Source organism: Stigmatopora nigra, chromosome 10 (genome assembly GCF_051989575.1).
Source record: "Stigmatopora nigra isolate UIUO_SnigA chromosome 10, RoL_Snig_1.1, whole genome shotgun sequence".
Lineage (NCBI taxonomy): Eukaryota > Metazoa > Chordata > Actinopteri > Syngnathiformes > Syngnathidae > Stigmatopora > Stigmatopora nigra.
This window is the reverse complement of record NC_135517.1, coordinates 6,159,109-6,173,861: the sequence shown is the minus strand read 5'-3', so window position 1 is coordinate 6,173,861 and position 14,753 is coordinate 6,159,109. Positions and strand designations below refer to the sequence as shown.

General features: G+C 40.4%; 1 protein-coding gene and 1 long non-coding RNA gene across 5 annotated transcripts; both read right to left on the bottom strand.

Annotated features, from left to right (window-relative positions):
* Positions 1–504: 504 nt before the first annotated feature.
* Positions 505–1,906, bottom strand: LOC144203245 (uncharacterized). 4 transcript variants are annotated; one of them, XR_013327640.1, is made up of 4 exons: positions 1,846–1,894; positions 1,686–1,734; positions 722–803; positions 505–632 (listed from the first exon to the last, which is right to left on the bottom strand). It is a non-coding gene; the product is annotated as an uncharacterized LOC144203245 (long non-coding RNA). The 4 variants fall into 4 exon arrangements; XR_013327641.1 differs by having other exon boundaries at positions 1,540–1,906; XR_013327638.1 differs by having other exon boundaries at positions 1,686–1,903.
* A 1,834-nt stretch (positions 1,907–3,740) lies between these two features.
* On the bottom strand, positions 3,741–14,333 carry LOC144203724 (myosin heavy chain, fast skeletal muscle-like). The gene is made up of 40 exons (XM_077727296.1): positions 14,169–14,333; positions 13,757–13,972; positions 13,340–13,483; positions 13,112–13,268; positions 12,748–12,775; positions 12,538–12,649; positions 12,211–12,303; positions 12,073–12,136; positions 11,908–12,006; positions 11,722–11,825; positions 11,487–11,625; positions 11,266–11,384; positions 11,047–11,196; positions 10,798–10,968; positions 10,376–10,682; positions 10,236–10,309; positions 10,065–10,152; positions 9,794–9,911; positions 9,597–9,720; positions 9,378–9,514; positions 9,034–9,289; positions 8,715–8,957; positions 8,460–8,636; positions 8,243–8,388; positions 7,868–7,958; positions 7,412–7,801; positions 7,199–7,325; positions 6,987–7,105; positions 6,696–6,892; positions 6,431–6,614; positions 6,195–6,360; positions 6,000–6,124; positions 5,592–5,900; positions 5,317–5,520; positions 5,123–5,248; positions 4,886–5,056; positions 4,714–4,818; positions 4,231–4,326; positions 3,945–4,076; positions 3,741–3,875 (listed from the first exon to the last, which is right to left on the bottom strand). The coding sequence occupies exons 2-40, from the start codon at positions 13,958–13,960 to the stop codon at positions 3,855–3,857; spliced, it is 5,817 nt and encodes a 1,938-aa protein (XP_077583422.1). The 5' UTR covers positions 13,961–13,972; positions 14,169–14,333; the 3' UTR covers positions 3,741–3,854.
* Positions 14,334–14,753: the final 420 nt, after the last annotated feature.

The window sequence follows — 14,753 nt, the reverse complement described above, 5'->3', positions numbered from 1 at the left end:
TTTTAAAAGTTGGAGCAATAAACATTTAGAATTATTTTTTAAAAAAGTTGGAGAAATAATATATTTAGGATTTTATTTTTTTTAATAGCTGAAGAAAAAACATTCCAAAAGAAAGTTTGAGCAGTTAATACTTAGAATTTTTTTTTTAAAAGCTGGAGAAATATATTTAGGATTTAATTTTTTTAATAGCTGAAGGAATAAACCATATTTTAAAAGAAAGTTGGAGCAGTTAACACTTAGAATATTTTTTTTATAAAGCTGGAGAAACTATATATTTAGGATTTTTTTTTTTTTTAAACCAAGGGGAGTAAACACTTGAAGAAAGAATAAACACTAGTCTTGTACTTGGGAAATTGACTTAAGAAAAATCTACTTTAACAAATAGTTTCTAATCTTTAATAATATCCTTGTGGACTTTACCTACATAAGAGGTCACAACACCAACTTATGTTCAGTGAAACCTCACCATAAAGATCAGATATCACATCATGGAGTTCCACAAGATTATAATATTTAAAGCTTTTATTTAGTTTGGATGAAGACTTGGATACTTTGCAATAAACAAATACGTTAACCTTTGAGAAGCCTGCCAGTCATCTCTGAAGTGCAGATAAGTCACAAGTGACATGGACCTGATGTGTACAAAGAAGAAAACAAAACTTAATATAGAGAATTAAGATTCACAGAAAAGGCTTAATGTTTTCTTTGGAATTCATTTTACCTTGATCTGGCCCAATCTCCTCTCCTTTAACCTCGAGGGCGTGTGTTCTGTCTGGACACTCTGGAAGAGCTGCATCCGGATGCTAAAAAGAGAGAACTTGATTTAACCAAACTAGTTGGGAGTTGCAAAACTATTATTGCAAAATGGAGAAATCTTACAACAAACTTAATAATATACAATCAAGATAATGAATGAAAATAAGTTAGTGACTGCTACGTGCTATTCTTTTCCCTTTTCAGACAAGGCGATTAAATATACACAGTAGCAATAACAGTTAGAAGAAAGTTGACGTAACCATTTCTGTATCAATATTTTTTATAGTGTGAAATCAGAACAATTACAAATTGGAAATGACACTCGTGGTGGAATCTATCTTTACAACCAACATTAGTTGTACCACTGGATGTAATTTAGGAGAGAGCATCTACCCATCAAACTAACTATACTCATGCTTGATAAATCTGACAAAAAACTTATTAATATACGATCAAGCTAATAAATGAAAATAAGTTAGTGCGCCGTGTTGAGCTTTTCTTTTCCCTTTATCAGACAAGGTGATTAAATATACACAGTAGCAATATGTTAGAAGAAAGTAGACAACTATTTTTGCATCAATAATGTTTAGAGTGAAATCAGAACAATTAAAAATTGAGGCGTTTAGTACAGATAAGGCGATTAAATATACACAGTAGCGATAACAGTTATAAGAAAGTTGACATCACTATTTTGCATCAATAATGTTAAGTGTGAAATCGGTTTACATACAACACAAGTCGTGCCACTGGATGTCATCTAACCATCAAACTAACTATACTTACATTGACATCTCGACTTTGTTTGATTAGATTAAAAGTATTTCAACACGACGGAATAATGGACAGAAAACGGACAATACGATTAAAGCCAAATGAAAAGTGTCGTCGTGTCACTAATGCTAAAATAGCTAGTCAGATGCGGCACATACCTGGAGAGGAAAGGGATCTCAAACTTCAATTGTCGACGGTGTGTTGAAGCTGGCATTAAAGAAACAGATTAACCGGCGTTTTGGGCTCAATCGATTACTAATAAGTCTCACGATGGCGTGATAAAACGCACTTATGACCGTAAAACGCAAGAGAACTTACCTCGTTCGGATACATGTGTCTCGACCGCCGGAAGTGAAATGGCTTCCTGAAAGAATGAGGTACCGCGCATGTGCCAAATTTAAACAGCTGGTTGGCCTACGCACAATAGCTGTTCTTTTTTGTTGCAGCCAACAACTACTGCCCTCCTGTGGCGTGGCGTAATTTTGCATTTACCACGCTCATACAGTAAAGTGAGGATCTTGCTGTTCATCTATGGAATTCCCCTATACATCAATAAAAATACCAATCAAAAATACTTACATCTAAAACTCCCTGATAACCAAAGCTTTATCAGGATGAAAAAATCAATTTTTCCTATGAAGGGTGCGGGGAAGGTTGACAGGGGACTCTGGTCAAATTGTTGTGTTGTAAATATAAACGCTGCAGTTTTTCTAACCTCAGAAAAGCCTATAAAATAAATAAAAAAACACTCAAACTCAATTCAACTTCAAAATCATCTAAATAGGCAAAACAATAGACCATTAGACATGAAGTTTTTCATAATGTACTGTCTTGCTTGCTTCATTATGTTTGATTTATACAATGGTTTCTCGAGTCCCGCACATTGGTTTTTCTATCATTTTAAATGCGTAACCAACCTCGTTAATCTCGCTAATGGCATCAGATGTAAGTTGGTTGTGATGCATCATGATTGGTTCCATTGGCCAGAGCTGAGTCAGATATGGATGTGATGGCGTTATTTTGGAGATAAAGGAACTTCATTCGGGAAGTGGTGTAGTGTAGTGGGTTGCACACTCACCTTTGCACGGAGGGAACGTGAGTTCGCTTCCCGGTGTCGGCGGTTGACTGACCAAGCAAGCGGTCGAGAGTCGGCCGAAGGCCGACTCGAGAACGCGACACAGACTGGCCCTTCAACTGTCTTCCGAACTGCCGAAGGCAGTTCTGAATATAACCTTTTACTGAAAAGTATGACTAAATGTTTAATATAAATTAAAAAGTTTTTTCTTTTTTTTTTCTTTTTCCATTTACCAATTCTTCTTACCAAGTATTTTCAGCCAAACGACGGCAGCAGGAATCGAATCCAGGTCTCCCACACGGGAGTCCTGTGAACTAACCTCTGCGCCAACCAAGTGACTACACTTTCCTTAGTAATCATTTGAGTGTCTTTCCAAGAAGTACACAGAAACAACTAAGTGAAAATGTGTGCCGACAGCGGGAATCGAACCCAGGTCTCCCAGACGGGAATCCGGTGATCTAACCACTGCGCCACCAACTGGCTACACTTTTCTTTGTAATCATTTGAGTTTCTTGACAAGAAGTCCACAGAAACAACCAAGTGAAAAAATGTCCCAACCAGGATTTGAACCCAGGTCTCCCAGATGGGAGTAAGGTGAACAAACCTCTGCGCCACCAGGAAGCTACACTTTCCCCTGTCTTCATTTGAATCTGTTGACTACAAATGCACAGAAACAAAGAGTCAGGTGAACAAACCTATGCAATAGCAATAATTACTGTCTAGGGCCTATGAATAGTTTTAAGAAGCTTTGAGAATGTAACAGAAAGCATTACTCAGGAAGTTTTGATACTGAATAATACGATATGGACTGGTCCATTTTTAAGGGCCTCCTACATTGTGTGACAGTAATTCTATAGGAACTAGATGGAATGCTTCACAATCCTTAGTTAACAGGTGCCTTATTTCAAGGAGTGAAGGGGGCAAAGGGTAAATGTCATTTATCACTACGACGTCAATGGAAATTGCACCCAAAGAGGAAACATACAGACAGCCTTACACCATGTCCCAATCACCTGCTGTCAGTTTTGCACGTGCTCTTCCTTGGAATGACAAAACTCAGTCTTCCAACTGAGAATATTGTTGGTATTGTCCCCATTGCTTTGTTTATGTTGTCAGCAAAAAGAGCCAAAAAAAAATCCCTAGACCGGCAAAATAAGTTTATTGAATGTTCATCAACAGTATATAATGAGAGTATTCTAATGTCAGATCATATTATATGATTGTCAATTTGATCTCTCAATGATGTTCCATCTTATTCTTCAGCATCTTTTGTCTACAATGAAAACATGGCATGTTTCATTGCTTGACAGCAACTTGGCTTCGTCTGAATCAGATTACTAACCTTTCCTATTTCCCGACTTTTGGCCCTCATCTTGTTGACCTGCGACTCGGCAATGTCTGCTCTCTCTTGAGCCTCTTCCAGCTCATGTTGAACTTTCCGCAGCCTAGACATGTGAGTGTTGGCTTGTTCCTCCTGTTGGCATCCCAACAGTTGAATTAACATTACGATTTGGCAATGTATTGGCAAATTTTTTTATTTTAAATCTATTATTTCAGATTCCCGAATGAAATTTAATCCAATATATGACACAACAATACGATCTCAAATAAGCAAACTTGATACTTACAGCCTCTTCTGACTGCCTTTTGTAGGCCTTGACCTTTAGCTGCAGTTTGTCCACCAAATCTTGAAGTCTATTCACGTTCTTCTTGTCCTCGTCAGTCTGATGGCAACATAATTACTTGTGTTATTCATTCATTCATTCATTCATTCATTTTTTTGAACCCTTTTATCCTCACAAGGGTCACAGGGGATGCTAGAGCCCATCCCAGCTGACTATGGACTACCCAAACAACCAGTCAGGCTCACACTCATACCTAGGGGCAATTTAGAGTGTCCAACCAGCGTACCGTGCATGTTTTTGGGAAGTGGGAGTACCCGGAGAAAACCCACGCAAGCCCGGGGAGAACATGCAAACTCCACACAGGTGGACTGACCTGGATTTGAACCCAGGAGCCCAGAAATGTGAGGCTGACGTCCCAACCACTACTTGTGTTACATTTTCCCGTTCTTAGACAACAACAGACATATGGAAGAATTCTAAGCCTACCTGATAGGAGAGCTCCTTCACTCTTCTCTCATACTTTCGCACGCCTTTTATAGCATCGGATCCTCGCCTCTGCTCAGCTTCTAGCTCAGCTTCAAGCTCACGCACCTAAAGCAAAAAGTAGGTTACTAAAGGTCCTTCAGTTCTCCACTAGCCCGTGGAATGAGAGCATTACCCTAGCCTCCAGTTTCTGGAGCTGCTTTTTCCCTCCCTTGAGGGCCAGAGTCTCGGCCTCATCCAGGCGGTGCTGCAGGTCTTTGACCGTCACCTCCAGGTTCTTCTTCATCCTCTCCAAATGAGAACAGGTGTCCTGCTCCTTCTTCAGCTCCTCAGCCATCATGGCAGCCTACAATCCAGCAACCCGTGAGTTCAGTAGTAGCCTTTACATTCGGGTGAATGCCTTGAAACCCACATCTGTGATGGCCTTCTTAGCCTTGTCTTCAGCATTCCTTGATTCCTGCACAGCATCCTCTACTTCACTCTGGATGTGGACAAGGTCAGACTCCAGTTTCTTCTTAGTATTGATGAGGCTGGTGTTCTGTATTGATAGAAAAAAAATGCATACTCTGAAGTTGTTGCAAGAATTTTAACTTTTGTGAAGAGTACCTGAGAATGAAGCAGACCAACACGCTCACTGGCATCAATCAGCTCAGCTTCAGCTACTTTGCGGCTTCTCTCTGTATGCTCCAAAGCAGTTCTCAGCTCCTCAATTTCAGCCAGCATCAGGTTGTTTCTACGCTCTACCATCGCAACCTGCTCCTTCATGTCTTCTTGACTTCTTATGGCTTCATCAAGATGGAGCTGGGCATCCTGTGTGAGAAAATATTGATGCAAATCAGTATTATTTTTCTTCTTTTTTAGATGACACCAAATATATCTACCTTGAGTTGTCCCTGGACATGCCTAAGTTGTTTTTGCGCTTCAGCTGCCTGGCGGTTGGCATGGCTCAGCTGAATCTCCATCTCATTTAGATCTCCCTCCATCTTCTTCTTGATTCTCAGGGCATCATTCCTGCTCCTGACCTCTGCGTCCAAAGTGCTCTGCATGGATTCGATCACACGCTGACTGTTCCTCCTGAACTGCTCCATCTCTTCATCCTTTTCTGCAATCTTTCTGTCAACCTCACCCTTGACTTGGGTTAGTTCAAGCTGGACACGAAGAATCTTGGACTCCTCATGCTCCAGAGTAGCCTGTCAACAAACAGGACCTTTTTTAGGTTAACCATCATAACACCTTTAACATAAAAACCCAACTAAGTTTCATTATTGTGATTTTACTAGAATTATTACCTCTGCCTCTTCCAGGGCTGTTTGAATTTCACACTTCTCAATTTCCACAGACTTTTTTCCCTTTTCAAGTTCATGGATTGTCTTTCCCATCTCTCCAATTTGCTCACTCAAGTCAGAAATTTCCTCTGAGATTAAACAATGGTTAAACAACTGTCAGTTGGTGCGTCTTAACACCTTTGGTAATGCAAATCTTACGTTGCAGGTTCTTGTTCTCCCTCTTTAAGGTCTCAAGGTGATCCAAAACTTCTTCATACGAGTTCCTCAGCTTGAACATCTCAGTGCTGAGTGTGCGGGACTCCTTCAAGGATCCTTCCAGTTCAGCTTGGCTCTCTTCATATTTTTGCTTCCACTCGGCAATAATCTGAATACATCGCAAGTAAAGGAGTAAATTCACAAATCGGAAGATCAATTGAACTGTAAAAAAATCAGACCTTATCAAAGTTTCTCTGCTTCTTGTCAAGGTTGGCAGCCATAGCGTTGGCCCGCTCCACATCAATCATCAAATCTTCCACTTCAGCTTGCAGTCTCTGCTTGGTCTTTTCCAAAGAAGCACACTTTGAATTCACAGCCTCGATGGATTCCTCTGCATCCTGGAGACGCTGAGCCAGCTTTTTTCTAAAGGTCATAACAGTTAGATTAAAAGTTAGGGGATGCTTTATTTTTTGCAAGCATTGCCCTTCCTTTGTTATGGCTTACTTTGCCTCTTCAAGCTCCTCAGTGCGCTGAATAGCATCAGTTTCATATTTAGTTCTCCATTGTGCCACCTCACTGTTAGCTTTTGACATGGCTCTTTGGAGTTCAGCTTTTGCTTCCTGCTCTTCCTCATACTGCTCTCGCAGAAGGTCACAGTCGTGACGGGATGATTGGACGGCGTGGGCCAGGGCATTCTTGGCCTGCCACCAGCAAAAAAAAAAAAAAACAAAGGTGAATATTCTCTGCCTGGTAATTTTACTGTCTTTTATTGGAGGGATTTTGTAGACTTGTTACTTTGACTTCTTCTTCAATGTGCCTCTTGAGCTCATCAATCTGTTGGGTGTAGCCCTGCTTGCCTCTTGTGAGCTGAGATACGAGAGCTTCTTTTTCCTCTAGCTGATGTGCAAACTCACCTGATCAAAGATAGCAATTAGGGCAGTTAACGTGTGAGAATAAATACACACGATATGTCATTGGCCTACATGGTGTCACCAAGTCACGCCTACCGTTTTCTGTGTAAAGTCTTGCTTTTTGTGCGTTAACATCATGTAGTTGACGGACATTCTCATCATTCTTGGATTTCAGCTCACTCAGTTGATCTTCTAATGTCCTGCACATCTTTTCAAGGTTGGCCTAGAATAAAAAGATGGAAATAAGCATGGAAACATCTTTTTATGTCTTTTCATTTTTAGTTAAAACCCGTTTAAATGCTCTCTCACCTTTGATTTGGCAACAGACTCCATATTGCAGCTGAGGTCATCAATCTCCATTTTGAATTCACTCTTCTCTTTCTCCAGTTTCTGTTTGACCCGTTGAAGATTATCAATCTGCTCACCCAGCTCAGCCACACTGTCAGCTTGCTTCTTGCGGAGTGCCGCGGCGATTGCTTCGTGGTGCAATGTGGACTCTTCCAGGTCACGCCGGAGCTTCTGGAACTCGGCTTCGCGCTTCTTGTTCATCTCGATCTGGACAGATGTAGCCCCACCGGCCTCTTCGAGTCGCTCACTGATCTCTTCAAGTTCCCTGGCAAGATCACACCTCTGCTTCTCCACCTTGGCACGAGTGGCCCGGTCAGCTTCAATCTCCTCCTCAAGCTCCTCAATACGGGCCTGATATTCACATATTTGCCATTATTAATTGTATGTTTACCATGGAATTTACCACCAAATAAATACCTGAAGTTCTTTTATCTTTTTCTGTAGTTGGACTCCAAGGCTTTGCTCATCTTCTATCTTACTTAGTAATTGGCCCAACTCAAAGTCTTTCCTGTGAATGTCCATTGGTAGATACATACAGTAAGAGAGTTATGGTTCATTTAGCATGCCATTTGATGAAGACAGTACATACATTATAGTTCATTCGTTCATTCAGTCATTTACTCTACCGTTTATCTTCATAAGGGTGCTGGAGCTTATCCCAGCCAACTATGGGCCGCAAATAGGGGACAGTCTTTATTGGTGGCCAGCCAATCGCAAAGTACAAGGAGACAGACAACCATTCATGCTCACACTCATACCTAGGCGCACTTTAGAGTGCATTATAGTCCATACTTTTTAATTTTTTCATCAGACTGCTGCTTGTCGTTCTCAAGATCCATCAGAGATTCTTGAGCCAGCTTTAGGTCTCCCTCCAGCTTCCGTTTAGCTCTTTCTAGGTCCAAACGGAGCTTCTTTTCTTGCTCCAGTGATCCTTCAAGCTGGGTAGAATAAGCATATTTAGTTTTCTGTCATTCTCTCATTTACCAATGCCAACATGTGGCTGACTTACGTCATCCACTTGCTGCTCCAGCTTGGACTTAGCCTTTGTCAGGGTGTTGACTTTGTCTTCCTCTGCTTGAAGGTCGTCCAGTGTCTGTTGATGAGCCTCTTGGAGGGCCTTCTTCTCTTTGGACAACTTTGCAATTGTCTCATCTTGAGAAGACATCTCCTCAACCAGGTTTTTAACCTATAGCACCAATGTTTAGTCACAGTTTAGCTCATTGTAAGGAGGCTTAAATCCACAAGAGATAAACATCACAGCCACCTTGTTCTCAGTAGCATGCTTCTCCTTCTCTACTTTAGCCAGGGTAAGTTCCAGGTCATCAATGTCTTTCTTCAACTCGGAGCACTCGTCCTCCAGCTTCCTCTTCTTCGCTGTCAATTCAGCATTGACTTCCTCCTCGTCTTCCAGCCTCTCACTTGTCTCTTTAACTTTGGCCTCGAGCTGGATTTTGGCTTTGATGAGCCCCTCGCACCTTTCCTCTGCATCAGTAAGGGTTTCATTATCCTGAAAAAGAAAATCATGTCAGCTTAATCACAACATAGTTCATGTTCTCTTTATATGATGTAATAAATCCACATACCGATTGCACTTGCAACATAAGGTCATTCTTCTCCTGAAGTAGCGAAACCATCTTCTCTTCTAGTTCCTTCTTCTTCGCCAGTGCCTTGGTGAGCTCCTCCTTGGTTTTTTCAAAGTCTTCTTTCATTTGAGCCATCTCTTTTTCGGTCTCTGCACTCTTTAGCAGGGGCTTAATTTTGAAGTAGAGCTTCATCCATGGCCAGTGTTTAACATTCATGAATGAGCGGACATTGTATTGGATGGAATAAATGGCCTCCCTGAGAAGAAATAGAGCAATCTTGCTTGAAATATTCCACCTTATACATTGTTTGAAGGGAAATTGCAGAGACAAACGATGTGTAATACCTCCTCTCCATCATCTTGACAAACTCTCGTCTCATGACATAGCCCCTGCACAAAGCCTGAGTCATTGTGACCAACTCGGCCAATTTCTCATCTCTCATCTCTTCCAATGTACCCAGCAATCCGGCTTTAAAGAAGACCTGAAAGTCATGTGTCTTTTAACTGTGTGAAACAACTCTTAATTCCAGTTATCATTAAATATTGACATTTTATTTTGCCTACCTTCGTATGACCAAACTTGTATTGACTGTGATCCACATCAATGGAGCCCAAAAGCTTCTCTGAGGCCTTTTTATTATCTATGAACTGACCCTCAGGGATGACGCTGGCGTTCAACACTTTGTATCTGAAAGTCAAGGTTTATTTGAAATTGGGTGAGTTATTTTAAAACAATCATTGCCAGTATTTGACTACACTACCTTTGCTTAAAGTCACCATAGAGAATTCTACTAGGGAATCCTTTTCTGCAGATCCTGATGCCTTCCAGCACACCGTTACAACGCAACTGATGGATGACCAGGTGGTTCTCCATTAGACCTAGCGTGTATTGGTGAAAATATTTAGTGTTAAATGACCTTAATGTGAAAGACAACAAGTTGTAATATTCATAAATGATATGATAACGATTAACAATAAATGTAAATAATTATGAATATATGGTGACTGATTTTTAAATCTATGGCATAATACCTGGCGTTTTAGATTCATTAGGAATCAGACAGCGCACAAAGTGAGGATGTGTGCTTCTCAGGTTTGTCATCAGTTTGCCCAGATTCTCCTGAGGGTTTGAGAAGCCATTATTTTTCACAGGTAAATAAGTAGAATGCATCACACACAAGCATTTTTGGACTGCATTTTTACCCTGAACAAAGCAGACACCGTTTGGAAGGATCCACCTTTCTTCTTGCCACCTTTCTTTGCACCTGCACCCTCAGCTGTTGGTGAAATCTTATCTTATCAGTATATGTTAAAATCTAAAATTAATGTACATTACATCCTACCATCTGCTGAGGCATGGGTTGCATACAGGTAGGCCAAAAGCTTAGTAGAGGATTTCTGGTAGAGCTGTACAACGGTGTCATTCAGCGGGTCCTTGTTCTTGTCCAGCCAGCCAACAATGTTGTAGTCAACAGTGCCAGCATAATGCACTAAAGAAAAGTGTGCTTCAGCTTTGCCTTTGGTAGGCTTTGGCTTCTCAAATGACTTGTTTTTGCCAAGATGCTGGTCGTACAGTTTGTTCTTGAAAGTGACGTCCGAAGCCTTGGGGAACATGCACTCCTCTTCAAGGATGGAGAAAATTCCCATTGGCTGATGATGATGACACCAAATAGAATTCAACTGGATATTCTATCATGCACTTTTTGGCAATAAAAGCTTGAAAAAATATTGTGACATTCCCACATCAGCACTTTGTTGCACCCACCTTCTCAATAAGCTCAATGCAAGCAGCCAAGTCCATCCCAAAGTCAATGAACTCCCATTCGATTCCTTCTTTCTTGTACTCTTCTTGCTCCAAGACAAACATGTGATGGTTGAAAAACTGTTGCAGTTTTTCATTGGTGAAGTTGATGCAGAGCTGCTCCAAGCTGTTGAACTGTCACATTAAGAAAGCACCAACAACAGTTTTAAAGTGACGTGCAGTGTATCGGCACTGTAAGGTATGCATACTTACATCAAAGATCTCAAAACCAGCGATATCCAAGACACCAATAAAGAAGCTCCTGGGCTGCTTAGTATCCAGCATCTCATTGATTCTAACCACCATCCACAAGAACATTTTCTCATAGACCGATTTAGACAGGGCAGAGACTGCATTGTTCACCTGTTCATTCAAGAGGAATTGAGAAAAACTTGCCTAAAAACCAACATAATAAAAAATCTGACATATTACCTGAGGTACAGTCTGACTCTTGGTCACAAACTCGTTTCCAACTTTGACTCTTGGGTAGCACAGAGCCTTCAAAAGGTCAGCAGAGTTGAGGCCCATGAGATAGGAGATCTTATCAGCAACTACAGTTATAGAAGGTCAGACAATTACATTAAAAAACATGTCATTCAAGAAGAACAGCCAGTTAGATAATAGTCAGCAAATTAATATTTGATGTAACTCACTCTCAGTGCCATCTGGCTCAGCTTGTTCTTCACGCTGTTTCTGCTTGAACTTCATATTCCCATGATGCATCACAGCTCCTGTTAGCTTATACATACTGACTTTCTCTTCATTAGTAAAGCCCAAGATGTCAATGGCAGCCTGTTGTTGAAATGTATTAAAACATTGTCAGTTTTTTTTAACTTAAAGAAAGTAACCTTGGCCTTACAACTGAAGAGGATTAGACTGTTATATTACATCAGTGGCCATGAACTCCTCAATATCATTGATGCTCTTCACTGTAATTTCCCCTTGACTGATCATGGGATAGTCATATGGGTTGGTGGTGATTAGAAGTGCCTCTGTCAAAAACCACATGTTAATTTCATTCTTGCCACAAATGCGGCAAGATCAAAAAGTTAAACATTTTGAAGGTCATCATACCGAGCAACTCAGGTTTGTGTCCAGTCATGAGCTGATAGAAAATATGGTAGCTCCTCTCGGCGGATAGCTGGAAGGTCACACGAGACTTCTCCAGCAAGTCTGTAGATCACATAGACCATTGGTTGCAACACACCGAAACAACCCGCACATCTTTTTTTGTCTTACATGTTTCAATATCTGCAGAGGCCAGTTTTCCAGTGGTGGCAAAGTGGATTCTAATGAATTTACCCTATGGAGAAAAAAGGAGTGTCTGTGGTTCATCATGTGGAAGAACAATTTAATGATATGATGAGAGATGCTTACAAAGCGGGATGAGTTGTCATTTCTCACAGTTTTGGCATTACCATAAGCCTCCAGCAGGGGATTTGCGGCAATGATTTGATCCTCGAGTGATCCCTTTAAAAAGAAAATCACAAAATCAAGAGAAGAAAAGAAAACAAGGCTTTTTATAGCCGATCATGAAATACTCAAATCCAATGTGTTTGATGAACAGATCTGTGTAATGAGTAATCAATAAATTAAGTTTCATTTATTGATACAATATAGCTTTTAATCACAACAAATGTATCCCCCACAGCCCAAATAATGAAATAATTACATAGATGTAATTATTTTTCAAAGCATTTCTACCTGCATTTTGCCAGCTGCATGCTCAGACTTCTTTCCTCCAGGTACTGCAATTGTCGCAAAGTATTGAATGACACGTTTGGTGTTCACTGTCTTTCCTGCGCCAGATTCTCCACTACAAGGCAATAGAAAAATAAATATTAAAAAATCACTTTAGGCCACACGACAAAATTGCTAATTCAAACTGTGTAACGTATAAAAGAGGAAACATACGTGATGAGGACAGACTGATTTTCCCTGTCTGTGATTAAAAAAGAAAAGGCACAATTTTGCATTTGCATTCATAGGCAATTGTTTGAGATGATGCAATGGAAAAAACTTTAAACCTTATTTCAACTAATTATAAATGGTGACCTTGCACAGTGTTTTTTTTAACCTATTTTTGTCATTTTTGCCACAGGTTTCCAGATTACACAATGGGAAAGTTACATCAAAATTGCATGCATTATTAGCCTATAAAAAAGGGAATACGCTACATTGGACTATAATTGTCAGTGTTACTAAATTTGCAAAAAAACAGCTAATTGTAGACTGAAAATTCAAGATATTGAACTAACTACTAAAAATTTTATGATACCTTGCAGCATGAACTGATAGGCATTGTCAGAGATGGAGAAGATGTGAGGAGGTGCCTCAATCCTCTTCTTTCCTCTGTATCCTGCTACGACCCCTGAGTCGTATACCGGGAGCCACTTGTAGGGGTTCACGGTGACGCAGAATAGTCCAGAGTAGGTCTGAAAAAAAGATTGGATATGATCACAAATGATTATAATGGACACTTTGGATCATTTGGAATGGAACTCACGTAGATCATCCATGCTGCGTAACGCTCTTTGAGGTTATACAGCACGGAAGGCTCACTGAGGTGGGTCATCATGGCCATGTCCTCAATCTTGTCAAACTTGGGTGGATTCATGGGGAAGATTTCATCCTCCTTTACAGTGAGAGACTAACAAGACAGAAAATGGTAGAGATATCAGTAATGACGTGATTTATCATTTACTTGTTCCATTATATTTTGCATTACATTTTTACTGTTCTAAAAATATAAGCATCAGTTCGCCATCACATCAGTATGGGCAAAAAATTGCTTTAGAAAAGATTGGTTCCTAAGTCAAAAAGTCTGTGCCATGTAATCACCTACTTAAAACTACATTAAAAATCTGTGGAGGGATGAACCAATCCTTCTCTCAATACAAAAATATTCCCAAACAACTCTCACCTTGCCGCAGATTGTTTCCACAGTGGCTTTACCACCTTCTCTCTTCACCAGCTTGCCTTTGAGGTACATCTCACTGGCTTCGCTCACAAAGTATGATGTCTTGGCGTCAAAAAGAGTAGTTTGGGCCTCCAGACGCTCCTTTTCTGGTTTGCGCAGGTAAATGGCCGCTGCCCCGAAACACTCCATTTCTGCATCCCCACTCATGATGATATTTTTCTGCCAGGAAGAAAAAGTAGAGTCAGCAAACATTTGATATCATCACATCTTGTAAAAAAAAAGAGGATGTCATGGATGGATAGATGGATATATTACTAGAAAGAGATAGATATGGAAAATATGGATGGATGAATAATGTGATGGAGAATTGGTGAACAAGAAAATATATTTCAGATTAATAATTCAATAAACTTACTCTCTTCCCTCACTTAGCAGAACAGGTAATGATGGTTGTGGTTCTAAAAGATGGAGGCAACAAAAGACAAATAATTTAGTTGTAAATAGATGAAGGAACCTATGGTCCTTCTAAATGTTGGCTCGGCGTCGTTTGGAGGTTTTGTGATGCCTGGCGGTACGCGGTCATGCCTTGTACGGGTTTGCCTTGTTCTAATAGAAGGCAGAGAGTCACTCACCTTGACTTGTCGCACGTCACTCCTTGAGGGCGTCCATCCAGACTTCTTTTATAGCCTTGTCTGCCCATCAATGGCGTGCTAATTATGGTCATGTACTTTTACGGCTATTGTCTGGCATCGACCCTTATCGCCGATCGATAGCTGATCAAAACATGCCGTCCGTTCCTGATCGGTTCAATGCAAGTCAATGGAAGACATGGAAAACAATGTAGTTTGTATGGCAGCAATGATAATTGTTCATTTAAGTCTATAAAGAGACGACATTGCTGTCAGCAGTAGATTAAATAGGCTTGTGAGTGTTGATGGGATGGTTTGCTCAGACATTCAAATACTTCGTTTGATGAATTTGTTTTAAATAGAAACTATTA